Source organism: Gymnodraco acuticeps, unplaced genomic scaffold, assembly GCF_902827175.1.
Source record: "Gymnodraco acuticeps unplaced genomic scaffold, fGymAcu1.1, whole genome shotgun sequence".
In the NCBI taxonomy this organism is placed as follows: Eukaryota; Metazoa; Chordata; class Actinopteri; order Perciformes; family Bathydraconidae; genus Gymnodraco; species Gymnodraco acuticeps.
In genome coordinates this window covers 2,182,768-2,209,929 of record NW_022990346.1, presented here as the reverse complement: position 1 = coordinate 2,209,929, position 27,162 = coordinate 2,182,768, and the positions used below count along the sequence as shown (strand labels likewise).

The 27,162-nt window shown below is 39.6% G+C and overlaps 1 protein-coding gene across 8 annotated transcripts in view; it reads left to right on the top strand.

Moving 5' to 3' along the window:
* Positions 1–27,162, top strand: part of LOC117551079 (AMP deaminase 2) — a 32,541-nt gene continuing 5,379 nt past the window's right edge. The window contains exons 1-16 of one of the 8 annotated variants that reach the window (XM_034223783.1): positions 1–91; positions 478–525; positions 17,995–18,110; positions 19,991–20,118; positions 20,638–20,706; positions 22,534–22,645; positions 22,750–22,936; positions 23,625–23,763; positions 23,843–23,932; positions 24,641–24,770; positions 24,946–25,140; positions 25,431–25,562; positions 25,655–25,818; positions 26,320–26,446; positions 26,546–26,709; positions 26,799–26,919. In XM_034223783.1, coding sequence (XP_034079674.1) covers positions 513–525; positions 17,995–18,110; positions 19,991–20,118; positions 20,638–20,706; positions 22,534–22,645; positions 22,750–22,936; positions 23,625–23,763; positions 23,843–23,932; positions 24,641–24,770; positions 24,946–25,140; positions 25,431–25,562; positions 25,655–25,818; positions 26,320–26,446; positions 26,546–26,709; positions 26,799–26,919 — 1,887 coding nt within the window. In that variant the 5' untranslated portion in view covers positions 1–91; positions 478–512. Of the gene's footprint in view, positions 92–477; positions 526–1,796; positions 1,877–3,741; positions 3,865–11,030; positions 11,274–17,994; positions 18,111–19,987; positions 20,119–20,637; positions 20,707–22,533; positions 22,646–22,749; positions 22,937–23,624; positions 23,764–23,842; positions 23,933–24,640; positions 24,771–24,945; positions 25,141–25,430; positions 25,563–25,654; positions 25,819–26,319; positions 26,447–26,545; positions 26,710–26,798; positions 26,920–27,162 lie in introns of those variants that run through there. The other 7 variants (XM_034223782.1, XM_034223787.1, XM_034223785.1 and 4 more) reach the window with 7 other exon arrangements.

Below are 27,162 nucleotides of genomic sequence, written 5' to 3'. Positions count from 1 at the left end.
CACAATGGGCGGTGTCTCCTTTAAAGCGTCTTTTGAGGAAACAGAAGGGATTTACGTCAAAACAAAAACACGCAACGTTACTCGAGCACGGGTAAAGTTCAATTCTTGCTAATTAATAGTTTGCTAGCCTGAATTGTTATGTTTTAATATATTTTATTTGGATTTGTTTTACTTGTCGTCAGCTTTTCACTAAGTAACGTAAACTAACCGACGAAACACTAACGTCAGCTGGTTGTTTATTAACGGCTAAAGGAATAACACGTTAAGTGAAGGTCGTGTTAAATCGTCTGTGTGGTAACAAAAAGTTAATTTAAAACGTAATATTAGCCAGCCACGTAAAGGTGTTTAGAAACCATAACGGAAAGTTGTTTATATCTAAGAGATGACCGTCCAGGTCTCTGCTGATAGTTTATCAGTTTGCTAGCTATCTCCTGTGAGTGTATCTGGCTAAGGTCTGCTGCTTTGTGTTTTCTGCAGGCGGACTACAGGCTGTTCGCAGCTTGTACTCAACCATGTCAGGTGGTGGTAAGTCAACCAGCAATGACACAGTGAAAACATCTTTCATTTATTACAATAACTTATTACAAGCATTTAGTCAGTTGTGTAAAGTAACTAAGTAGATTTACTCAAGTACTGGACTTAAATACCATTTTGAGAAACTTGTACTTGAGTATTTGCATTTTTTTGCTACTTTGTACTTCTACTTCCCCTTCAATTCAGAGGTAAATCGTGTACTTTTACTCCACAAAATCTATTTAATACCTTTGGTTACTTTGCAGATTTGGAATAATTATGTGAAATATAATCAACACCTTAAATCAGACTTTAGTTACACCTGGAGTAACATTCACAAGCTACCCTGCAGTATACACAGTTATTGAAACATGCTCCACCTTTACCAGCTTTGAGAACACTTTAATGCTTCAATAATTATAATCAAAACATATAATATATATTATTCTGAAATGGACCAATCTGCAGAATGTCCACTTTTACTTTTGGTACTTTAAATATATTTGGATCCTAATACTTTTGTACTTTTACTCGAGTAACATTGTGATTGCAGCACTGTTACTTGTAACAGAGTATTCCTACACTCTGGTAGTCCTGCTTTTACTTAAGTACAATATCTGACTACTTCTTCACCTCTGCACTAAATTATGTTTATAAGTGATTGTTAATTTAAGACACGGGACGTTTAGCTTAAAAGATCTCAAGCGAACTGCGTAACTCCATGTTGAACATATAACCTCTTTATAACAGCTGAAATCTCTGACTCTTTAAGTCAGAGATCTATCTTGGGCAAATCATTGTCTTTATTGGCCTTGATACAATCAAAGGAGATTGTACATCTTCTGAAAAACCAGTGGTTACTTTGCATAATATAATATAACAGTTTTTAGTTAAAGTATTAAACTTTGAAGATTATTGCTACACGTGTTGAAAAGTACATATGTCACAAGCAAAAGTGATGCTTTTGGGAAATACATGAGCACACTAACTGTTATCTAAAGACACAAAAAAACGAATTTCTCCGCATCAGTTTAGTTTTTGCAGATGGTCACAATCAGTTGTGTTTGGCAGTAGCCCTCTACTTGCTCTAATTAAAGGAAATAATACTTTGTTCAGTTGGGTTTCACATTCCACATTTTCTATAAAAAGCTTAATGGAAAGTGAGAACACTGGGTTTTTTGTTGTATGACCTCTGCAAACATTGAACTGAAATCCATGAGCTTTGCTCTAAAGGAGTGGAAAAAAACAAACAAGCTGCCAGTTATACCCAGTGGTCTCATTTTTAGCAAAAGGGTAGACAGACTGCTTAAGCAAACAGAAGAAGCAAAGAGAAACCAAAGGAGCAATAACAAGAGCCACCAAGGTAAGAGAATATCAGTCATTTGGATTCAGAAATATGTCTGATAGCCAAAGCGGTAGATTAGTTTTTAGTTTCAAGGCCTCTGTACCAGATGGTGAGCGTCAGCCCTCAAAAACTGGGTCAGACTTTAGAAAAGGCTGGAGACAAAACAAGACCTTTATTTCAACGTGATAAAAGGTAAACATTGACTTTTGTCAGGAACTCATCAGGAAGATATTGTTGTCCCGCTTATTTGATAGGAAGGATACATTTTAAGTTTTGTTATTGTTTTTTTAAACTCCAGGTCATAGTTTAAACATGCTTGTGTCTTTGTTTTTAGGGTTAGGGTTAGTTCATTCAGGCTTGTAGTTTGTGAATTAGTTTTAGAGATCAGTTTGAGATTTTAGTGTTTTGGGCTTAGACTCAGATGAAGTTGTAGTATTATATATGTGATCCACTCATTTCTTAACTTTCTAAATATGTAACCGTCCTCATAATGAAACTCAAAAGTTGTGTTCAAAGTCTTTCAAATGTAGTCCCAATGCCAGTTTTCTTTTAATCATAATCCTTCAGTTGCATCAAATAAGTTGTATTCTGAAGTGTTTGAGTATGTGAGGTCGGTTGTTGAGGAGGTTAAATAATTGCTTAGTAATAAAGTTGTCAGTGCTAGAAGGTTATAAAACTGCAGGTACTGTATATTTGCTCAAACTGAAGCTGCTAGATCAACATTTGTGTGCTCAGACGAGAAAAACACATTTTTGTCTAACTGCATAAGAAGTTCATGCCACTAGGTGGTGATCTCTACTCTCTTTTTGTAGCTCTCTTGCTCTGACTTATCTACTGATGGCTCCCAAAGCCCAAAATACAATACAAGGCTTATAATATATACTATAGTAAGTGTATTTTGAGCTTCAGTAACAAACAGCACATGTGATGCAATTTTGTGGAGTATGTGCAAATTGATCTTTGAGATTAAACATTCTTAATCTTCAATATTTTAGTATTTTTCAGTTTTGGTAAATTACAAAACAACAACTGTTCATGTTTTACTTGCTTAGGCTCGGCTGACTTGTGGAAGTTTGTGTGGTTCTGGTTACTAGACTTCCAAATTATAATATATTTAATGAACTTCAGTGCTTTTAAACATCAGGAACCATGAGAGGAAGTGGTGCGTACTTGTCACAGGTTTTATAACTATGCTTCCTGGGAATGGGTTGTCACTGTTTATAATACATCATGCCTGCTCTGTTGGTTTAAGGCTGTCTGACTCTCCTCTGAATTTTGCATCAAAGGGAGAGTTTACTAGTCAGCTTACACACTAAGTTGTTGTGAGCTTATCTGTAGTCTTGTTTGGTGACTTAACGTTAATTTAGATCCCGTTCTCTAGATATCTAGTGTATCTTATTCCTTTTTTAGGTGAGTGAAAACACGTTTGTCCTTCCCTCACCTTGGTGCTCAGCTGGTAGCATGTCTCCATGCTAGAACATGATAGCGACACACTTTGATCTGCAATGGCCTCCACTGTGGCTATTTTTCCCAGCATTCGCTTCAGGAAGCTCATTCCCTGATTGCTAGGGCAACCAGGGAATGAGCTTCCAGCAGGAGCCGGGGAAGCCTTGGGCTGCGTTTCACCCATAGACTGTATATATAAGGTTTCACCTCGTCGCAGTGCCACATGCCTGCTGACCTGCTGCTGGCGAGGAGGAGGAGGAGGAGGAGGAGGAGGAGGAGGAGGGAGGAGGAGGAGGAGGAGGAGGAGGAGGAGGAGGAGGAGGAGGAGGAGCCAACTTTGCAGAGGAGCTTCTCCCACTCCCCCGTTAGAGCTGCTGCTGCTCTCTCCCTCTGCTGGCCACTGCACCGCTCTGACTCACTCTGCTCCAGTAGTAACATGAGCACAGGAGGCAAGATGTCATCCTCCTCCTCCTCCTCCTCCAACAACGATGGACAAGGGAAGCCTAAACCTAAATCCCTCATTTGCAAAAGGGGGAGTCTGCAGAGCACCACCAGCCCCGGTGAGTGGGGGAGAGGGGGTCCGTAGAAGGAATGAGTGAACTCCCAGATGATACATCAATGTATAGTGAGAACATCACACAGATGCTTGTGCAGTGGCATTTAAGGATCTATGCTGCTCACTAGGGGCAAAAAGAGAGGATCCAGATATTGGGACCACTGCAACTCTAGTTTAGATCCCAGTTTAGTTTTGTGTCCATTGTTGAGACATTTGGTAAATGTGTTTAAAGCTTTGATTTGTATTCCTGATGCATGCTGCTTTGTGTGGATCTTCAATGCAATTGTAACTAAAAGGTGGCAACTAATCTATTTTATTGATACTATTTTTGTATTCATTAGTTCATTTGTTGTTGGAAATGTTAGAAAATATGGATAAAAAGTTAAAAACACACTGCATGTCCACACAGCCTTATATTCGTGATGCATGACTCAAGAAATGCTTGGAAGTTTGATTTGATAAGTTATATTAAATTATCTATCAATAGCTTGAATGGTTGTTTTATTTTGTTAATCTACCCTTCAATAGGTCAGCTGAACTTGAAACTGTTCTAAACTAAAACCATGCTGACTGCTCAGTAACAGACACTGCTGTTGATATGTTAATACATAAACATATACATTATAACACAGCTAAACTTTTTGGATATGAATCTGCTTTTGCTCTTTTTACTGTTACATAATGCAGGCTGATGGCAGAACACACTAGTGGGTTATAGAAAGTGTTTTCAGAGATAGCAGTTGTGTGGTGTGGCCGCCCAAAAAATGCACCCCTTATAATACTGATTATTTCTGCCCTGGGTCAAATTTAAAACATGTATTTTACTTGTTTGGATGGCAATTGATGGAGATGAACATTTTAAAGTGCATTTTGTCAGTTTATGAATGTTGAAGTGATATTTGTATGATTGGATAGATGTACCGAGCCCTTAAAAGGCCTCTTTGCCCCCCTTGTAGCGACAGCTGTTTATCATGTGTCTACTGGATCCTCCTTATCTCGTTAGCTTGGGTTAGAGAGCAGTGGGATCATTTTATCTTGCAACTGCACCTCTCATTATAACCTCCTTAATGTGTTGACCAAAATCAATGTGGAGAAAAACAAACCTCATATAAAAAAAAATTCTGTGACTGCAGCTATAGATTCCTCCATTAGCATCCCATAGTGAAAACGTAAAACACCTTGAGTGTTAATTCATATTTGTATTGCTTGCTTTAGTTACAATGACCTCTGGACTTTTTACCTTGCTTTATAAATGTCAAACTGTAAATCACTTCTATCTCAGATGTTATTCTATGAATAAGAAATTAGTTATTGGCATTTTAATTGGACTCACCACAGGCCTGTTTCTTACTGGCACATGTTAGTGTATTAATTAGTGTTATGTGTAGAGGTTTCATTAACTTTTAACTGCGATGGGATGCAGGCCAAATGATCAAAGCTCTGTTATTACCTTCTGAAGTTGAAGCTAAATTATATATTTGGAGAGAAACTAGAAAGTTAGACCAGCAATGTATCTATAAGGCAATTCAATGGTAATATTGATTTAATCTGAAGCCACTTCCTCAGGGCCACAGCACACATATTGAGTGTTGGGAGAGATGCCACAGCAGATCTCAAGCAGTAACTCACGTTGACAAACACTGTATTTGCAGAGGAAGCCTGTCTTTGCTGCAGTAATAAATAACTTAGAGGTCTCTCCATCCATGCAGTCATTTAAGTCCTCTCAATTAGCCGCTCGGCTGAGCCCTCTGCACTCCCAGTCCGTCATAGGAGCCACATGTAGGCCACCCATTACAGCACCTCCATCTGACCACTACGGTCTGTTGGCACTTTTGATGCAGCAGCTTGAGGAGTCATGATCTGTAACCCTCCATATTTCTTGTGTTACCTCTTGTAGCAACCTCAGCAATATCTCCGCTCCACCGCACATTACATTCCTTTGAGGTTTATTTGTATTATCTCCTGCACATTTAAAAATTGTGGGTGGAAACACTGATTGCATGGTCCCTTTTCTCAGCTGCAGGGATCTGTCTCTGCGTGAAGGCTGCTCTCTCTGGACCTTCATTGCATCACATGAAGCAGAATATTTAATGTCCGAGCTCTGCAGCTAAAGCTATATGACGTGATGTATAGAGACTCTTAAAATCTGCCAGAGAGGTGCAGGGAATTCCTCTCTCCAGCATGAGTCACTGCTGCGCTTTCTGTTGTGATCTGATCTCATACAGAGGCTCTGATCTCCACTAACTCACAGGCCTCTAACTTGACACTGGCCTCTGTACATTTAATCTGTAGGCTGTCTGGTAAATTGTCTCCCTGTGCTGGTTGATTATTTATCAGAAATGCGGTTGTTGTCATGTCATGTGACTATCTCTCTTGAATTCCTTTGTGTTCTGTAGTCTTGTGACTTACCTAATCTTGTGGGCTCTGTCGATTACCCCTGGGGGGCTGTCCTCACCTGATCATTAGCACATCTACATGTTGTTGCTTTATTGATCTTACCCTGCTCAAACTGAAACCTGTGACACATGGAGCACCTGCACAGGGCCCCATAACCTTGTGGTTTTGTATTACCTACACCTGCTTAAAAGGTGGAATTGCTTTCTTCATTACAAAAGACAGAGCAAAGTTGAAGTGTTGAGGAGACGCATTTGGAACGAATAGCAACTAAAGGTATGCCAACAATTAGATTAAAAATGAAAATACCAATAATTAAACAAATGCAATCCCTGATGTGATTTACAGGGTTTTTATTCTGGCAAACGCCTGAATATTTTGAACATTATTTGTGAAAAGCTTTAAGCAGCATATCAATAACAGTTCTGTACTTTTCCAGTTCACCACTAGGGAGAGTCTCTGACACAAAAGTGCTTGGTACAGTCAGACCATCATTTTCAAACAAGTGGCTGGTTGTCAGTGGCCGGGGTCTTGGGCTGCTCGGCAGTCAGATATGAGTGAGGATCAGTTAGCTCTGTGTTTGGATGGAACATTCCAGGGCTTTCTTTTGCTATGAATAGCACAGTTGCTTCCATGTAACAGAGGAAGTGTGTCAGTTCTGGAAAAGAGATTTTGTAGGACCAGGAATCAAGGCCTCGAAAGCTGTAACACCAGGTGGGCCTGTTGCTGGGGCGAGTAGATAACCAGCAGAGGTACAATACATATCCTTTTGAATCAAAACATAAACACACATACAGACTTGCATGCTCAGAGCAGTTTGACTCGATGTCTCCCTGGGGTGATCTGCAGGCTGACAGATGATGCTTAAAACACATAGGGGGTTGTATTTCATTGCTGATGTACAATTTAAGCATGCTGCTTTGGTAAGTCTCTGCTCTCAGAGTCCACCTCATTGATCACAGATGAAACGGCATCAGCTGATGTCTGGTCCCTGGCTGGCTTTTATTGTCCTGTAACCTCATGAGTCAGTATAGAGCTCGCCCACCACTGCCTTGGTGTGACAAAGATGAAAACACATATATCGTTTCTCAGCACACACTCTTCAAAGTCAACTGATCATTAGTGACCTCTTAAGAGAAAATCACACATTCTCGGTGAGTGGGATATTAAGTAATACATTATATAATTTGTCTTATGTAGTCATTGGTTCAGTCAGACAGTTTATCACCTGCCTTAATAAACATTGTTAATGTGATATTTATTGTTTGACATCAGGGGATATCAAATAGCAAATTCTTCCTTTCATTGTGTTTACATTTTTGCATCCAGTGTAAAACATTTGTCCAACTTTTTACCTTTGCATATACTAAACGATGAATCCATTTATTTATTCAGACTTTTAGGTTGGGTGTTATCAGAGGCCTCCTCACTTAGCCATCTCTGTGAAGCAGCACCCTTTTTATTGCCTTCGGCTCTGATCCCTGACGCACCTTTGGTCTTAGGAATGGACGATTAACCTCTCAATGTCTGAGCGGTGCTCAGTACTTTGTGCTACATGCTGACAGTTTCAAATGACACAGTGCTCCTCCTTTGCTATATTCAGATACAGAGAGAGGAGGCAAGAGGTTTGGTGACCGGACAGGACTTTGGATAATCACAGAGGATCGGAGGGGGGAGTGTGAATGTGTGTGTGCTGTTTTTTTTGGGAGTTTGTGTGTATATGCAGTGCCCATTTATTTGATGTAAGGGAGTATACAGCCAATATTTTTGTATATGTGATGGACTGCAAGGAGGATTTATTATTTAGTGAAATGTCCCGACTTAGGAGGAGACATACACAGCATCAGCCTAAACCCTGAGAAGCCACGAGTGTTTTGATGGAATGTTTGTCCTGTTTTTATTCACAGGGGTATTTCTGTGCAGGGTCAGAGATTAGATTTGCTTTGACAGGGGTCTTTGCAATAACGCCAGCTTGTGTGTCCTTCTGGGAGAAAGGCAGTCAAATAAGGTGCACAGCTCCTCCCACGTGCTCACTTGATTAGTGTCTTGGGAAAAACACATGTTGGAAAAACACGGTTAGAGCTGAAAGCGAGAGCTGGGGCTGAAGAAGATGCTAAACCTCAGGTTACTTTCAAGAAATGTGATTTAAAGAATAAAAGTGGACATGTGCTTTGTGTGGCTTTAGGCAACACATTTTTCATTTAATGTTATTGTTGTGTGCAAACTGTTATCAATTTATAATTTACAATCAAGAAAATGCCTAAAGCAAGGGATTGTTCAATATTCAGAAACACGCATTTATCCTCCACACGTACAGGTACAGGTGGTTGTAACTGGTTAGACAGGATTCTGAACGTAGCATTCCTCTGGAGAAACCCCTGTTTAACACCTCTATGTTCACACTTCAATTCTTTGAGAACTTTCCGTATTTAAAATATCGTCTATACGCAGTGCTTCTCAAAGTGTGGTCCGCGGGCCACTGGTGGTCCGTGAGTGCCCCCTAGTGGTCCGTGAGTATATTGGTAACATTTCCCATTTGAAATAAATAAATTTAAGTTTTCCGCACTCTCGCGGGAATATCTCCACAATGGAGCGAGCTTAAGTTTCACGATATAGCCCAGCCAACACCTTCATCACACATGTTGCCACTTGTTTATACCATTTTCAGCCGATTTGTAATCTGTTCTAGAAAAACGATGTGTTTTTGGATATTTGTGGAGTTAGGTGGTCCGCGAGTGTTTTTTTATTGGTTAAGTGGTCCTTGGTATGAAAAGTTTGAGAAACACTGGTCTATAGGTACAAAAAAAATGCAATTTAACATGGCATCACCAGTACATTTCAGTCATAGTTCCTACCACTATTAAAGGTATTTTCGTCCAAGGCAAATAAACTTAATTTACTCAAAATATATATGTATATATATATTTAGCTGTAATATGTTTTAATGAGTATAACGTTTATGGTTACTCTTTTAAGATACGGACCAACACAAATGATGGTTATCGTGTTACCAGAGATGTTTTATGTCTGTTTTGATGCTGGAGCTAGCTTTGGGTTGCAAACACAGCCTCTGTTGCCTCACTTGCTGTATGTATGGTATAATGCATATCATGTACTATAATGTGAAACATTATCAAACATTTGATAATTCCTTAGCTTCATGTCTACACAACTGTTGTTCTTTTTCATGGTGCCAAGATCTCCCAAACATTATTAAGCGTCACTCTCTCCAAATAGAGGACACATTTGTTTCTTTGTTATTTAAGTCAAAGTCATGAGCAATGTACTTCTAGGCTTTTCAAAATCTCAATCCTGATTTAAAAAAAATAATAATTATTGTAAGATGATTGACCTATCTATCTTGCACACATAGTAGTGTATTTTTTAAGCAGAAATGTCCAAATATATTGTTAATTTATGGTGTTGTTTAGGCCTCAGACGAGCTGTCAAATACAGTGACTTTGGATTGATTTTTGTTACATCCCGGTCATTAGTATTTTATCGCACAAATATTGCGCAGTAAGGGGAGGAGGTTCTGTGTGTCTTTCATGTAGCATTATATTACATGTTATTTACCTCATGCTTTTAAAGCACTTACGTTCATTTACATATCGTAGACTAAATGCCTATGGGAGGAATTAGGGCTTTATGTATTTTGCCCAAAGGCACTTTGTTCATTGCAAGGGGCTTTGATCGAACCGTCTGATTGGTAGACGCCTATCGTCCCCCCCCCCCCATTGTTGTTTGTGTATGTCTCATATCTGGATACATTGATGATTTTTTTATCTAAAGATGGAATTTAAAAAGAAGCTTCACAGATTATTGTGCACTGTGATATACAGCAGGCCTTCCTGTTGCCACACAGCAGTCATGTGAGAGAGGAAGGAAACGGTCGCCCCTGGCATCATGTGATCCGGGGAGAAAGCAACATGGCATGCAGCATGTTAATGAACTCATATACTTGCATGCTCAGTCAAACAATAATTGACTTCACAAATACAATTTGTGTTGTTATGGAGTGATTACAGGACAGTGAAGGACAAGTGGAGACAAATACAGTGTTACATATATAGACAAGAGATGATTTAGAAAAAACTACTTCAGATATTGAATTTAAACCTTTGTCAATTACATAAATGATAAACAACACGGTGGGGGTTTGTTTAAGTCTTCATTTGGCTGCATGGATGCATTAAAAACACATCAACAGCAAGCTGGAGAAGAAAATAAAATGCACATAAGCTTATTAAAAGAAATGAATAAGATAACATTAATAAATTAGAACACAAGCCAACTCTTTTAAAACTGTGCTTCAGTGTTGGTAAACATGAGGAACATCTAGTGATGAAATTAAACATACCAAATACAAATATTGAATCCATATGCAATTAAACATGTATTTTAATGGGCCTGTAATAATTGTTTTGAACATCTGGTATTTATAACCTGATTTAAAGGTTTGCGCGCCGCAGCATGAATAAAAAGATGGGGGTAGAGATGAAGTGGGGCCTGCCAGAAATGCTGGGCCTCCTCCATTTTACAGCACAATAGAGGCTGAAGTAGTTCCCCCTGGTCCCTCCCCTCCTCTGCCACGTGGTATGATCCAACCCAGTATTTAAATCCGGGAGCTTGAAGGCTGTGCACTGAAAACCGGCGTTATCCAGGAAGCAGCTGAGAGGCAGAGAGAGAGAGAGAGAGAGAGAACATCTGAAGAAAGAGGGGAAAAAAACTGCTCCATCAGCCTGGAGCTGACGACAGTTACAACAGGAGAAGCAGAAAGAGAGACAAAAGAGAGGACTGTGTGATCCTGCTGTTAGAGCAGCTTGTGTTGAGGAGAGAGTGTATCCTATCCCTCTCTTTTCTCTCTTTCGTGTCATTCTTGCTCTCTCACTGTGTTAGCGGTGGAGGGTGCATCGGCCGTCCCAGGCCTAGTTACATGTCCCAGCATCCCGCAAGAGCTCAGACAAGGCCACTGCGACTGTAACGGAGACTGTGAAAACAGAAGACAGGGAGTTAGAGGTACTGTACCATGCATGCTGCTTAATGACAAACAGTACCGTATAATGTATGTAAATACTGTGTTGCTACAAGTTACAGTAGTTCTGTGTGATGCATGGTACTTATCGCTCCATAAATACCGCACAAGCTCACAGTGACCGATGAGCTGTCAGGGAACACAGTTGCGTCGCACTGGAATACCTGACAGCATGTAGAAAACAGTGGGAGGAAATGTAGGAATTAGGAGGGGGTTTCTTTAAGAGAGAGACAGAAATACATCTTGCGTCTGTCAGGTGGGTCTGTTGCTGCGACACTGATATTTGGAAAGCTTGATGTGTGCCTTTAGTTTACTGCAGAGTCTGGATGTTACAGTGAATGAACATTTGGGACATCTGCTGCCGTTTGCTACAGTCATCTATGATGCGGTAATTTTGCCCCCGTGGATTAATCACCGAGATCCTTGGAGTGTGCCAGTGCGCGAAAACAAACATGTACAGTGTATGACACATGCTGTGGGACAGTGTGCAGTAGATCAGAAAGGCAGTGAAGAGTTGTAGATGCTGATAAGGTGCTACTAAAGCTGGAAATAAATACATGTCGTATTCAGAACTGCATCAACGCTGTACCTCTCAGGCAGGTTTAGTGATTGGCAGATAATTAAAGCAGGGACGTCATGTGTTAACATTACTTATCCCTTTCCTATTAAAGGCTTTTTGTGTTGCATAGAAGCAGTAAAGGAAGATGTTCATACCACAGTACTGAGAATTATCTTAGTTTTTCTGCTGCATTTGAATGTAATTTTGCATCTCCAGCAGATCTTCATTTAGTCATACACTGAGTTAATTTGCAAGCAGTACTTTGGCACATTTCATCAGCAATGTTTGTTGAGGTTGTAGGGGTTTATTCTCATCTGTGGTTGCTAGGGAACCTGTAAAGTGTATGTCATCACTCTTCCTCTCAGGGAATAAAGTGAAATATCTTTTAAACATTGGAGCCACAACAGTAGTTATTCAGGAGTGTTTTACTAACAGACATTTAAACAAGTTTGCTTCAATTACAGGAACAATGCAACCTGCTAAACATTTAATGCAAAATGAAATGACCTTTTCTTATGAGAGTTGATTCCTTGTCACTGAGGCATGAATCCAACAAAGATCAAACGTTGTTATCGGAGTAAAACGAGATCCATCATTTATCTTATCTATAACGAACCGAAACTTGTTAAATACACATTTAAAATAAAAGTTTATTTTCTGATATTAATTTTGGACATTAACTGGTTCAAATGTCAACAACATATAATTGGCTCTAGTGTCATGGTGTGGCAAATAATGGAGAGGAGTACCACAACACGTTCATCAGAGGTGGGAAGTAATGGAGTACAAATACTTCGTTATTGTACTTAAGTACATTTTTCTGGTATCAGTACTTTACTCCACTACTTATTTTTCTGATGACTTTTTACTTTTACTTCTTACATTTTTAACACAAATAGCTGTACTTTCTACTTCTTACATTTTCAAAACAGGTTTGTTACTTTAGCTTTAATCTGTGTTTGGTGGCATGATCATTATTATTTAGAGTCATTGCATGCCTATTGATTTTAACACGATCCGTGTATCCATCATTTCCTGGTCTTCTCCAAAGAAGGACCAATGAGAACTTTGTCATTTTGCCGTTGTTCAGCATCGAAACATTCATTAGCTAACAATGCAATTATTGTTATAAATATAAAGGGAGGTCAGTTACTCTTTAAAACAGATGGTAGTTATGGGTACTTTTTACTTAAGTAAATTTCGAAGCCCATACTACTTTACTTTTACTTGAGTAGACAGTTTAGTCAGTACTTCTACTTTTACCAGAGTATTTTTATATACTAATAAAGGACTGGCTTACCTAAAGCCAGTTGAGTAGCACTTGAAATGTTTGGCTCTATGAAACCTGATGTACTTATATGATTCTGTTTTCTTCAAGGTTGTGTCTTCCTGGTCGAATGTACTTATTGTAAGTCGCTTTGGACAAAAGCGTCAGCTAAATGCAATGTAATGTAATGTAATGTAATAATAATTTTTAAACACGAGTATCTGTACTTCTACTTGAGTAAAGGATGTGTGTACTTTTCCCATCTCTGACGTTCAGTGTGCATAACAAGTTTAAATCTGTTCAGAAAAGGCCGTGCAAGGCCAGATGTTTTCACCCAAGTGCCAGAAACCTTGGGTGAATTTATTGTGGTGAACACTACCTCTTAGACATTGCACTGAGAATAGCTGTTTAACAACAAGGTCTGTTTCCAGCCCAATGTGACGCAGTTGGAAATGTGGTCAGCATTCACTAACATATATTACATCCATTCAGACAAGTAGAATTATTGTAGAAATAAACTGGCAGATGAATGGCTCTACAAGTACAGAAAGTCTTGTAATGTTTATTATGATAGGACGTTTTCATACGTGCTTGTGTGACTAGAAGTGTGTTTCATACAAAGTCCTTTTATTTTCAAAATACCCATAAATAGGACAAAAGGTTAAAGTGAAATTGATGTAGGTGGATCTGGTCTTGGAATATTTTGAGGGCACGACTGTACAATGTGTTTGACTTCTCTGCTACGTTGCTGCTTCATCCAGCCTGAGGAACAGGGAGCTGATACGAGCTGGAAGGAGTGTATTGATCTGTATAGAGCAGCTCCACAGAGTCTAGATCACTGTCACTGTTAGGGGTACAAAAAAAGTGAATAGTGGGTAGTGAATGTGGGCGGTGTGCAGACTCAGGTCCCAGGGATGTGTATGCTGGTGGTTTGTAACTATTACTCACTTGTCAAAGTAATTAACTCACGATAGCAACATGAAAAAAAAAAGGTTGAGGAATTTCACTCTACAAAAGATAGGACACACTCACAGTAAATGGTGTGTTTGAAGTTAGGCAAAAAGCGGAGATTCTTTGCTAGCATTGGTTCAAAATTACATTTGAGGCATTTTCAATCCACCCTGTTAAAATAGCTAGACAATGTGTATTGAAATGATATCAATATTGCTATATAATGCTATATATTGTCTTACATTTTGTATATCATACTAGATTTTGCTGCATTACAATACATTGACATAAATGAACTTACCACACTGTTGTAGCTGTTCTATCATTTGTCTTTACCTAAATAGTCATTATAACTACATTAGCCTACTGATCATTATTTCTCAAAACTCTCAATGAGTACATGCAGTATATTGTGAAAACACCAATGGTCAACCTTACAATATTGTTGCTTACAATAACCAGGTATTAGGTATAGCAGAACATTTGCTTTTCTCCTAACTGCGAACTAAAACATAATGGCTTATATTGAGGCTTCACAGAAATACAACAACAAGTGAGTCGCAAAGATTACACTTGTCTCGAGGACAAGCCCACAGTCTTAGACTTTTTCTGATTGTTGGACTAAATCATGGCCCAGACATCTAAGATATTCATTTTTATTTACCATGTCAGGAAAAACGGTTATGAGGAAATAATAGTACGCTTTTCCTTGACCTGTCTTTCACTCTTTGGGACTTTTGAGATTTACCGTTAACTGAATGCAGCATACAAGCCTTTTTCTTTAACTTGCTCATCATAAATGTGCTTGTGCCTCGGTTGTTGTTTTGACTGTGGTCTCTTGTTTTTTTTGCTTGGTTTTGGATGTCAAATTAGGGATCACAGTGTAGACCAGAATACGAGCCAAAACTGTGTGTGGCCTAGCATTACTAGACTTGTGGGGACCTAAATCTGTTTACACAGTCACGTGTGGGGACTCGCCTCCCTTATGGGGACAAATTGGAGGTCCCCATGAGGGGAATCATTAATTTTAGGGTGAAGACTTGATTAGGGTAAGGGTTAGGGTTAGGCATGTGTTGGTTGTGGTTAAGGTTAGGATAAGTCTCCAGGAAATGCATGTAAGTCAATGTAATGTCCCCTGAAGTGTGTGTGTGTGTGTGTGTGTGTGTGTGTGTGTGTGTGTGTGTGTGTGTGTGTGTGTGTGTGTGGTGTGTGTGTGTGTGTGTGGTGTGTGTGTGTGTGTGTGTGTGTGTGTGTGTGTGTGTGTGTGTGTGTGTGTGTGTGTGTGTGTGTGTGTGTGTGTGTGTGTGTGTGTGTGTGTGTGTGTGTGTGTGTGTGTGTGTGTGTGTGTGTGTGTGTGTGTGTGTACTATCAGTTAGATGCGGTTTATTTAGTACCAAATTACACAATCACGATTCTCTGTACAGAATACACCATGCTCTATCCTTGGACCCTTGCCCTATACTACCATGATGTCACAGAGATAAATCGAGATGGGGATGAGTCATCTGTTGTGGACAGGCCGGGGGATTGCATGGATACTTTACTGGGGGTGACTGTGTTTATGTGTGTTTATAGGCCTGCTTGGAGTCACCTGTTGGTTTATTGAAACATTTGAATATCTTGCACTCTTTATAAAATATGGTGAATCGGTCAGGTTGATATTAGTTGCAGGTAATAATATGATCATCTATTTGCCAAATACAGGTCAATGTTGACTGTGGCATGTAAAAGTGTCACATCACCTGCCACCATGGCATATAGGTGCTCCTTATGTTAAGAAATAATATGTTTGAAAGCAAATCATTAATGAGGGTTACATGTCAAAGTCCATACGTCTACTTGCACTGGCGTGTTTACAGTTCTTAGCGATTTCTAAAGTCCTACATATATTTGAGAAAAAGCAGGCAATAAAAAAAACTGTGTGACTTGTAGAAATGTCCAGTGACCTGCCACAATGGCTGAGGAGGAAAACAAATAATTAAACACCCTGATTGGTTGAGCTATTATGATGAATGTTTTTAACAGTATTTGTTGATCACACAAGTCCTTGATCATTTGATTGTCAGCAGATCGTTGGAAAGCTGTACCTCACATCCTTTAAAAGTTGAGTGAAATGTGTTTTGCTCATATTAGTTTACTGTGGAGCGTCCCTCTGTCCACCCTACACTCCACAGCCTTGTAAGCAGACAGCAGATGGCGGAGACTAATTGTCACAGGCCAGACACAGAACCAATTATAGAAGAGAGTGAACACACCACTCTCAAAGCCATAGACCTATTACGAGGTAGTGAATTACAGTGTGTGCGCATAACTTTGGAACCCTTTTAAATTATAGTTATTTTCAAGTGAAATTCTTAAGAAAGTACCTGATCAGTACATGTAATGTTCTTCTGAATCCCTCAGTCTCCAGACAAAGCTATTTTGTGTAGAAAACACTGTTGTCTTTGATTGAATCTGGTGTCATCTGTTTCAAGCTGGTCTATTATAGGGAAGCAAGGGCCCTCTTATAGTCATCCTCAGGTGTGTGTGTGTGTGTGTGGTGTGTGTGTGTGTGTGTGTGTGTGTGTGTGGTGTGTGTGTGTGTGTGTGTGTGTGTGTGTGTGTGTGTGTGTGTGTGTGTGTGTGTGTGTGTGTGTGTGTGTGTGTGTGTGTGTGTGTGTGTGTGTGTGTGTGTGTGTGTGTGTGTGTGTGTGTGTGTGTGTGTGTGTGTGTGTGTGTGTGTGTGTCTATTGGTACAGCTGTCTTTCCTTAAGCCGGTTTCTGTTGTTGGACATACAGTTCTCCAGAGGTAATCATAGTTATGAGCTATTTGCATTTGTTTATCTTCTGACTGAATGTTTGCCACTAGTGTCTTTTTGTGTGATGTCTTCAGTGTTGATACAACAAAAATGGGCTTATGTGTTCATGTTGCTGGATGAAGGAAACAAAGGACTTTATTTAGCCAAAAATGGCTCAATCTTGAAAAAAACATTGATTGCCTTTCTTTGTGTGAGAGTGACATCAGTGTGATTGTCTGCGATTGTAGTAGTTCGCTTTGTCTGTTTTTACAAACAATATGTGTGTCTCTGTTTTCAACAGACTGTGAAATTATGAACAATTGTTAGTTTGTAGAGAGATTGGCATCAATGGCACATGATGCTGTATGCAGTTGGCTGTACACTATGACTCCTTTGAGACTTGAAAAGCCCACTTGTATGTATGTTGGTGTGTGGAGAGGTTTTGTGGATTGTTAATCCTTTTCTGTCAGCGCACACATAACTTCTTGATAGGGTACTTTATATTCTCAAAATAGTCAAAGTGTACAGCCAACTGCTAACAACATAATCTGCCATTGATGCCAATCACTCACAAACTTTTGTTTCACAGTCTGTTGAAAAATAATACGGATACATTCTTTCTACAACAGACAAAGCTTTCTGGAACCAACAAAAGAGACAACATTGTTAAATAAGATGTTTCCTAAGCAACACGAGGATCAATATAGATTCTGCATTGCGTGGCTCGAGTTGCAGAAAAATAATGTCATTACCTCTGGCTAAAGGGAACCTACTGAAAATGTAACCTTTTCATGCGCGTAGATGAAAACAATAGAAATCTGTAAACCAAAATGTGTCAAATCACATTAGCTGTGGTTTAGGGAACCAAGAGGATGCTCTTATAGGGACTGATATTCAATGTTATAATAGTTTTCTATTTTTTGTTTTATTTGTATGTATGCACCACAACACCAAGTAACATTCCTCGTATGAGTTAACCTAACCTGGTAATCGACCTGTTTCTGATTCTTCTGACTTCTTACAAAAATCCCTCATCCCTGCAGAACTCAAAGTCATCATCTTTGCGTAAACTGGGCTCCGGAGATACAAAAATAAGTTTTTAACATGGGATGTGTAACTATCACAAACCGTTCCTCTGTCTCTGCCCATAGACCTGAGCGGTGCATCTGGAGTGAAGCCCCTGAAGCCCCAGAGATCCACTTCTCTCACACACTACCCAATCGACCTGCGAACATCCATGGAGGAAAAGTACAAAGAGATTGCCGAGGTAAGAATTCAAAGCCAACCAGATCACACGAGATCTTTTAGATACAGCTCATTTCATATATTTTAATCAGCTGTTACTGTCTGATGTTTGGATGTTGAATTAGCTAGAAACGTGTTGTTAGTAGTTAACTCATTTGAAAATGTATATTTAACCACCTGCCTTTGGAATCCAGAATATTTTCTTAAAGTGTACAAAAACATAGGAACTAGAATGGCTTTCTGAAATTGCACACCTCCTCTGTCAATCTCCTTTAAGCGTGTTTAAAGCTGCTTTTGAGTAGTTGTTCCGACTTAAAGGGGACCTATCATGCAAAATGCACTTTGTGATGTCTTTTAAACATACATATGTGTCCCCGGTGCGTCGGGGAACTCACGCAGCGTCAGAAAATAAAACCCTCTCTCTTTTCCTCTGTACCCAAATCTTTTAAAAACGGGTGTACAACAAGAGGATATAGATTCCATCCGAACTGACGTCAAATCGGCAGCGGACCCACAGAAAGTTGCTATCAGAAACAATGCCTGACGTGTTTTGGACGTAATCTCGTCTTTGTTTACATTAGCAAGCCTCGCTAACACTCAGAGCTAACCTGTACTGAAGAGCACATGTGTTTTTAAAAAGCAGGAAATAAAAAAAGAACTCACCTTGTGATAAACCTGCAAGAGAAAAAGCATTTGAGCTCCATACTGTTTCAGAAATAATCCTTGACGTGGTTTAAACAGTTTTATCACAACCAAATTTAACTTTATCTCCGGTAGAATTCTGATCAGGCATTAGCTCCGCCTCCTCTTCTTTTCTTTTTTTCAAGCTAAGGACCCAAGATCCGCGTTTCTCTAACAGGGCTTCAAAAGAGGGGTTTGAGCAGTATGAGGCATGGCTACAATGGGTGAACTGTTTGGTATTTTGAAAAAAAAAAACTTCACAGACATGTTTTGTATAGGTATGGCCCTACAATATATTTTTTAAATATAGCATGATAGGTCCACTTTAAGGAAGCGTTTTCTTAAATTGATCGAGTCAGAACCTGTTATTTGGATACCACATGAAGGGAGTGGCTATATACAGGACCGTCCTGTACACAACGCCAAATGACTATATACAGGACCGTCCTGTACACAACGCCAAATGACTATATACAGGACCGTACTGTACACAACGCCAAATGACTATATACAGGACCGTCCTGTACACAACCCTCTGAAATGGCTATATACAGGACGGTCCTGTATATAAGGTCTCTGAAATGGCTATATACAGGACGGTCCTGTATATAAGGTATCTGAAATGGCTATATACAGGACCGTCCTGTATACTAGCTCCGAAATGGCTATATACAGGACCGTCCTGTAAACAGCTCTCTGAAATGGCTATATACAGGACGGTCCTGTATATAGCCATTTCGGAGCTTGTATACAGGACGGTCCTGTATATAGCCATTTCAGAGACCTTATATACAGGATCGTCCTGTATATAGCCATTTCAGGGCTTCTGTGCAGGACCGTCCTGTATATAGCCATTTCAGAGAGCTGTGTACAGGACGGTCCTGTATATAGCCATTTGGCGTTGTGGACAGGACCGTCCTGTATATAGCCTCGGCCCCACATGAATGCAGCAAGGAAATAAAAAGAGGACTTTTTGTATCTGCTCCATAATGTTATGAGTTCTCCTTTCTCCCATGTTACACCCTTTACACGTTTCTATGAAAAATGGGCAAGTAGTTGTAATCCTGTTGAGTGAGAAATGTATCAGGAAAACAAACGCAAAATGGCAGGTGGTTTTGTGTAAACCCTAGAGTCCATAATATGTCTGTAGTTCCGTGAAAATGGACCTGTTCTAATTTATGACGCCATATAACATTGTACAACCTATGTTTGCACAAGGAGCTGTTCACACGCAGCATGGCAGATAGTGAGATGCGGAGCGCTCCATATGAGTTTCCGGAGGACAGCCCCATCGAGCAGCTGGAAGAACGACGGCACCGCCTGGAGAGGCAAATCAGCCAGGACATCAAGTGAGGAAATGCAGACGCACAAACACATCTAGTTAAATGAATTCATACCACTATTTCAGGAAGAGATCTCCCCTGCCCCCACCTTTTACACTCAGTAATGCACACAGGTTTATCAGCTTCAGCAACCAGCAACTTGGCTAGCTAGCAGATTGTAGCTGTCCTGGTGTTCTTCTTCTCTTACACACACTTTTATAAGGAGGTGGGTTCTGTCTTTGTTCTTGGGGTTGATGGAATCTGCACCACAGAGCTTTTTGTTATCTGACACTCATCTCTGCTAGCCCCTGTTTATCACTGAGGGTGTGCCACTACTAACTGATGATGTGTTCTCATTGTGCCAATCTCCTCAAACTTAATGCCGAATATTCTTTTTGTGCATATGTAAATATAAACCTGTGTTTGAGGATGCTCATTTGAGTGTGTGTGCTTGTGCATAAATGCTGCCTTTTTTGTGTGCTTAATTTCTTCTCACTGCCTCTCTGCATTGCCCTCACTGTCCTGCGCCGCTGCATATCAACCAAGGCTTGAGCCCGAGATCTTGCTCCGCGCCAAACAGGACTTCATGAAAATCGACAGTGATGCAGACCTAGAGTGAGTGAGACCGCTTCAGTATGCATGCTTTGTGAAGGGATTTTCTCGTTAGTGGTTCATTTTCTTTCAGTACCTCTCTGTGGCCCAATTCACATTTGGAGTTGAAACCAGTTTCGTATCAGATTGTACCTACATATGATTTAACCTGGTTAGATTTTCAACTGGTATCAATATACAATACCATATAGTAATGTGTCTCGTGTCTCCTGTCGCCATATTGAGATCCGATCGCTCTGTCAAGCTTAAACTACCGAACGTCTACTCTCTCTCTTCATTGTTTTGGTTCTTCTTAAAGAGCCACACTGCCACATGCCAGCCAAATCAAATGTGTAGGGGAGAGTGGGGTAAGTTGAGCCATTTTTTAGTTATTCTGTCCTCTAAGCAAGGAGAAATGACACATAGTAAAAATGAAAACACACAACTATAATTCAGGATGTCTCCTATCAATGGCAATGATAATAATTATTATTTGATAAAGGGCAGTGAAAATATTACTTCTATAAAAAAAAAAACTATAAATAACAAACCAAATACAAGCTTAGTTTTTCAAATATCTGTAATATACATTTTGATTGAATTGATTCAAGGTAGGCCATCAACTTGGCCTACCTTCATTAATTTATCCATTGGAAAAACTGGCTCAACTTACATGGTTCACTTTACCCCATAGCCACCATTTTAGAAAAAATAGCCTAGCATTAAAATTCAGAGTCATCTTTAGCTTAATGATTCACATGGTTGAATACGCTGCCAACACATCAACATACAATATATGTGTTTAAACCTGGATAATTTTTTTTTTACATGACAGCCGATATAGCTGGCATCTAGAAAATGTACTTTGACAAGCAAAAAAACGTTTTTTTGTAAAAATGTTTACTTACCAGACCACAATGAGTATCTCTCTTTCACAGGCAATGAGAAATGGGTGGAGCTTGCATAATTTATGGTCACTTCATTACAACTATAAGGCGTTGCCTGGTTACAGGGGGTGGTTCAACTTACCCACTGGCTCAACTTACCCCCTACTCATTCAGCTATTAAAAAAAAAAGGCAGTTTCAGGACTTTTTCAGGTGTACTAGCACTAGCACTTTTTGCCTCAACGTCCAGGCTGACACAGCACCGAGCTACACTGTGATTATTTTGTATTTCTCTAACAGGCTTTTCCCTTGTTGCTGCATAGAGATGGTCTGGGCTGTTAGTTATCTGTCTCGACACATGTTAGAGCCCAATGCTGCCAGTTGTTGTTTGTGGATTGAAAATGGAAAAATTGTTTTCAACTTGTGTTATATATATGGATGTAATTTCATGTGTTTGAGGAGCATTATCCGATTACAAACAGATAACACTAAACACATTTTAATGCAAGGTGTAAAGATGGGCCAATTTTTGTTGTTGCTTCCCTAGAAATGTGCATGGTAACCTCTTACGTGGAGGCTTTTTAATTGATTATTACCATAAGCATACATGACTGTCTTATTTAAAATATGTATCCATAACCACTGAGATATCATCAGCATACTGTATTCAGATGGGCCACATCTTCCCTCTGCTGGTGACTCGGTAGATGTAGAAATGTTATATTGTTATATTGCTTTCTTATTAACTCTCTTATTAATTAAATGTCCTCTAAACCCTGACACATTCTTACAGTCCTGGTCATTGTGCAGCTCGTTGGGCAAATTATTAAGGTTTTTGCTATTTTGTAGATCAATTAATCTTCATATCAGAATAATGTATGAGATGTCCCTGCTACTCCTTTGTGTCTTCACTTGTTTTACCTTTCTCCCCTTTTAAAACCCTAATTTGTCTCTCTGTATCTTAAGGTCATTGCAGGAGCTGAGTTTGGACAATGTTGATAATTGCTTTAAGAAGAGGGAGCTGCCACTGGAAAGAGAGTACCAGCGAGTTTCAATATCTGGAGAGGATAAGTGCGGGGTGGGGACATTTTATTCATATGATTTGTTTGAATTTTCATTATCAATTTAACTCCAGTAAAGTAAGTTCCCATTTTCATTTTCTGTGTATCAATATCTTCCCAGGTTCCCTTCGTTGACCTTGTAGATGCTGCAAAGTGTGTGGTGAAGGCACTGTTTATCCGGGAGAAGTACATAAAGCGATCCATTCAGAACTTTTGTAAGACCACCGCTCACTCCCTCCAGGAGCTGGGGATGAAGCCTCTGGATCTGGCCGACTACGACGATATAGCAGAGACTCCTGTAGATGCCGGTAACTAATGCATACATCAAACATATTCTATCACAGTTGGGATTAGCAATTAGAAAGTGTATTTCAGAAAGGACAGAGCCGCATGTTTGAGGCAAAATATTCTTCAGTCAAAAGGTTTTGTTGAATTCTACAAAGATGATTGTTGTATCCGATTGTTGGATGGTGTTATGAATGATTTTAGTCATAACATTTGATTTTCACGATTATCTGGGCCAAAATAATTATCACTAACAATAGAAAAACTGAAAATAAAGATGACGCTTTCAGTCTTAATTGTGTTAGAGCTTGAAAAGTTTGACAGTCGTTAAGATAAATCTACATAAATGTGCATTAACATTGATATTGAGTCAGCTAGTAAAAGCCAGGAAGAAGGTAAATAACTTTCATAACTAATCTCGTCCTCCACACCCTGAACCTGTGGGCAAAACACGTGACGAAAAATGATTGAGAAACACCATCAGCTGTCTTTTTTTTATTTAAATGTATTGTTATTCAGCTTGCCAAATTCTAATCTAGATCTTATTATTAAAAGTAAACACAGCGGTCACCAGGGACCACTATGTGATTAAAAACCTGCACACTGTGTTTGTTTTGTCTGAGCAGTTTCCACATAATTGTTAATCATTTTACGATATTTATTTGTAGCATGGAAGACATTACATATTAATATCAATTTCTCTTTTTCCAGATGCCCCTGTGCACCCACCGGTCTCAAAGAATCACCCCTATGACAAAGACCCCAAGTATTTGCCGACAGACACAGGCTATGGTTGCAAGATGGTGGGTGGAGTAGTCCATGTATACACCAAGAAAACCAACATGGACAAGTACGTGTTGTACCTGAAGGACAATGAGTGAAAATATAGTGAGTCTTGTGTTTTACTTGGACCTGTTCTCCTTCAACAGAAGCACAGAACTGGACCTGACCTATCCTGACCTGACTGAGTACATTGGAGACATGAATGTGATGATGTCCCTCATCATCAACGGGCCAGTGTGAGTGTTTTTCAATACCAGTATTATACACAGATCATTGGACAAAATCAGGTTGTCGTCGGGTAGGGAGTTTAAACAGCATGTTGGTGTACAGGCTAATTTAATATGGACGTTGCTAGGAAGCTTCAGAGCTTTAAGGCAGTGAGCTCAACGTAATGTGTGTGTGTCACTCTGAGAGCGAATTAAAAAGAAGGTGTTTGGGAAATGAATATAATGCTTTGAGATGCAGTACTAAAGCTCAATGAGTCAATTTAGCACTTTAGTAAATGCAAAGCTTTGTATTGTTTTTTGGTTTTTTCAATTACAAATGTATTTCTTTAAGAAAAAATATATATATATAATTTAGTTTTTGGGAGAAGGGGTGGGATTAAATAAGTGTAAACTTCTTCCCACCCCTTTTCAGATGTCTAATTAAGTAGATTATTTGTTTATACATAAATAGATTATTTGTTTATACATAATTTAGAGTCAGTCATATTTTTGTATATCAATTTGACACTGATTACATTTGTATTGTATAATAATTCTCATGTTAAATGTTTGTATTATTGTTTTACACATTAAATCTAATAATAAAAAAAAACCTAATTTGAAAAAAGCTCCCTTTTTAGATTTCGCTGATTTTTATTTTCTTTCCTGATGCTGACATCCTTAGGTTAAATGCTCAGTTTTTATTTTAAATTAGTTTCATCTGTTTGGTGTCTACAGGAAGTCTTTCTGTTACCGCCGCCTGCAGTACCTGAGCTCTAAATTCCAGATGCACATCCTCCTGAATGAAATGAAGGAGCTGGCGGCTCAGAAGAAAGTTCCCCACAGAGACTTCTACAACATACGAAAGGTAAGAGCCAACAAATGACATATTAAATGCATCACTACTATTCTGATTACATCAATTGACCCTTGTGGGTTGAAAGCATTAACAAAATACACATTTGGACTCTTTGAACAAGACGAAGGAATGTGATCCGAGGTCATATCTGCCTCTCACCTATTCCTCTCTGTCCTAACCGCAGGTGGACACACACATACACGCATCGTCCTGCATGAACCAGAAGCACCTGCTGCGATTCATCAAGAGAGCCATGAAGAAATATCCCGAGGAGATCGTTCACGTGGACCGCGGCCGTGGTCAGACCCTGAAGGAGGTGTTCGAGAGCATGAACCTGACGGCCTTCGACCTGAGCGTGGACACTCTCGACATGCATGCGGTGAGAAATGGGAGCAGCAATAAAGAGTATCTAACTAAAGGTTGTGTACAAAGAGATATTGCGTAACTATTGAAGAGTTGTATTGGCAGGAATAAGGAACAAGTCTAACTTTAGATCTAAGACAATTCAGGACTAGTTTCCAGCAGTTTTGTTTCATTCATTTTGACTTTATTTTAGAAATATAGATTAAAATGAAATCTTCCTCCTCACATATTTAATTCTTGGTGCATGAGCGTAACCCACTTGGTAAAGACAAAAACGATGTTTGACTGGTTGTGTTTACTTATCAGGATCGTAACACATTCCATCGGTTTGACAAGTTCAACGCCAAATACAACCCCATCGGAGAATCCATCCTCAGAGAGATCTTCATCAAGACTGACAACCACATCGAAGGAAAATACTTTGCACACATAGTCAAGGTGTGAAAAATGTCATATTATTGATAATATTTACTTCATCCAAACCATTTATTAATGTACAAACAAACTTCTTTATTGACATCTCTATCCAGGAGGTGATGTACGACTTGGAGGAGAGTAAGTACCAGAACTCTGAGCTCCGCCTGTCCATCTACGGGCGCTGCCGGGACGAATGGGACAAGCTGGCTCAGTGGGCCCTCAAACATCGAGTTTACTCTGATAATGTGCGCTGGCTCATCCAGGTGCCTCGTCTTTTGTAAGTACTCGCTCTAACTCACTTTACCAAAACCAATTAAATTAAAACAGAAAATGCTTATAATGTCTACTTTTCACTAGCAAAATGCAGAAAGCTTTCTTTTAGACACATCACATCCAGACAGAACACATTAAAAATACATTTATATAGAAACACAGTACACTAAATAAGTTAAATGTAAAAGCAGCACCAGTTAAATAATATTAAATATATATATAAAATGCTGTGGTCTGAAGTACAGTAGCAAACTCGCGGCAACAAATCTAAATAAAGTGGTCAGTCTTTCAGGTTGAGGTATTTAATGGTAACAGCCAGGACAAAGGAATTTTAGTCGGATCATTTCTGAGGTCACGTCCCTTTATTAGAGAGTAGATGCATATCATAAGACAAGTTAAGGACAACCTTCTTGTCATCACACATTATATCTCCTAGCCTTTACAAAGAAAATTCACACACAATCATCTCTATGCTAACAACACATGTCACTGTTCTCCTCTTCAGTGACGTGTACAAGACAAAGAAGCAGCTGGCAAATTTCGAGGAGATGTTGGAGAATATCTTCATGCCTCTGTTTGAAGTCAGCATCAACCCGCGCAGTCATCCTGAGCTGCATCTCTTTCTGGAGCACGTGAGTATCCCTTTACAAGAAATCGATCCAGATAGTTCACTTCACACTAAATGAGACTAACCAATTCTCTTTGTCTTTTTGTGGCATGTTCGTCCTCAGGTGTTGGGCTTCGACAGTGTGGACGATGAGTCTAAACCGGAGCACCACATCTTCAACCTGGACAGTCCGCTGCCAGCTGACTGGACAGAAGAGGACAACCCGCCCTACTCCTACTACCTCTACTACACCTATGCTAACATGACTGCGCTCAACCACCTGCGAAGGTATATAACTGCTATACATTTATAACACCTAGAAATCATTGACCAGGCCTTGCATCCACTCAATTTGTCAATATATTTGATTGACACAGGCGCAGAGGCTTCCACACGTTCGTCCTGCGACCTCACTGTGGGGAGGCGGGGCCTGTCCACCACCTGGTGTCAGGCTTCATGTTATCAGAGAACATCTCCCACGGTCTGCTGCTCAGAAAGGTCAGGACGGGTCCAACTATAGAGACCAGTGTGGTTATGCTTGGTTCTACCATGTTGACTTACTAGCTTTCTCTGAATTGTATTTCTCTTGGTTTTGTTGATATTATGGATTGTCAAAAATGAGATGTTTGTGGTGATTACCATAGTGATCCTAAATTAAGTGAAGTAAAGCACATTATTAAATAAAAGCCCTCAAAACTCCTTTTCACTCTTTCCTTCAACTCCTAATCCACTAAACCCTCG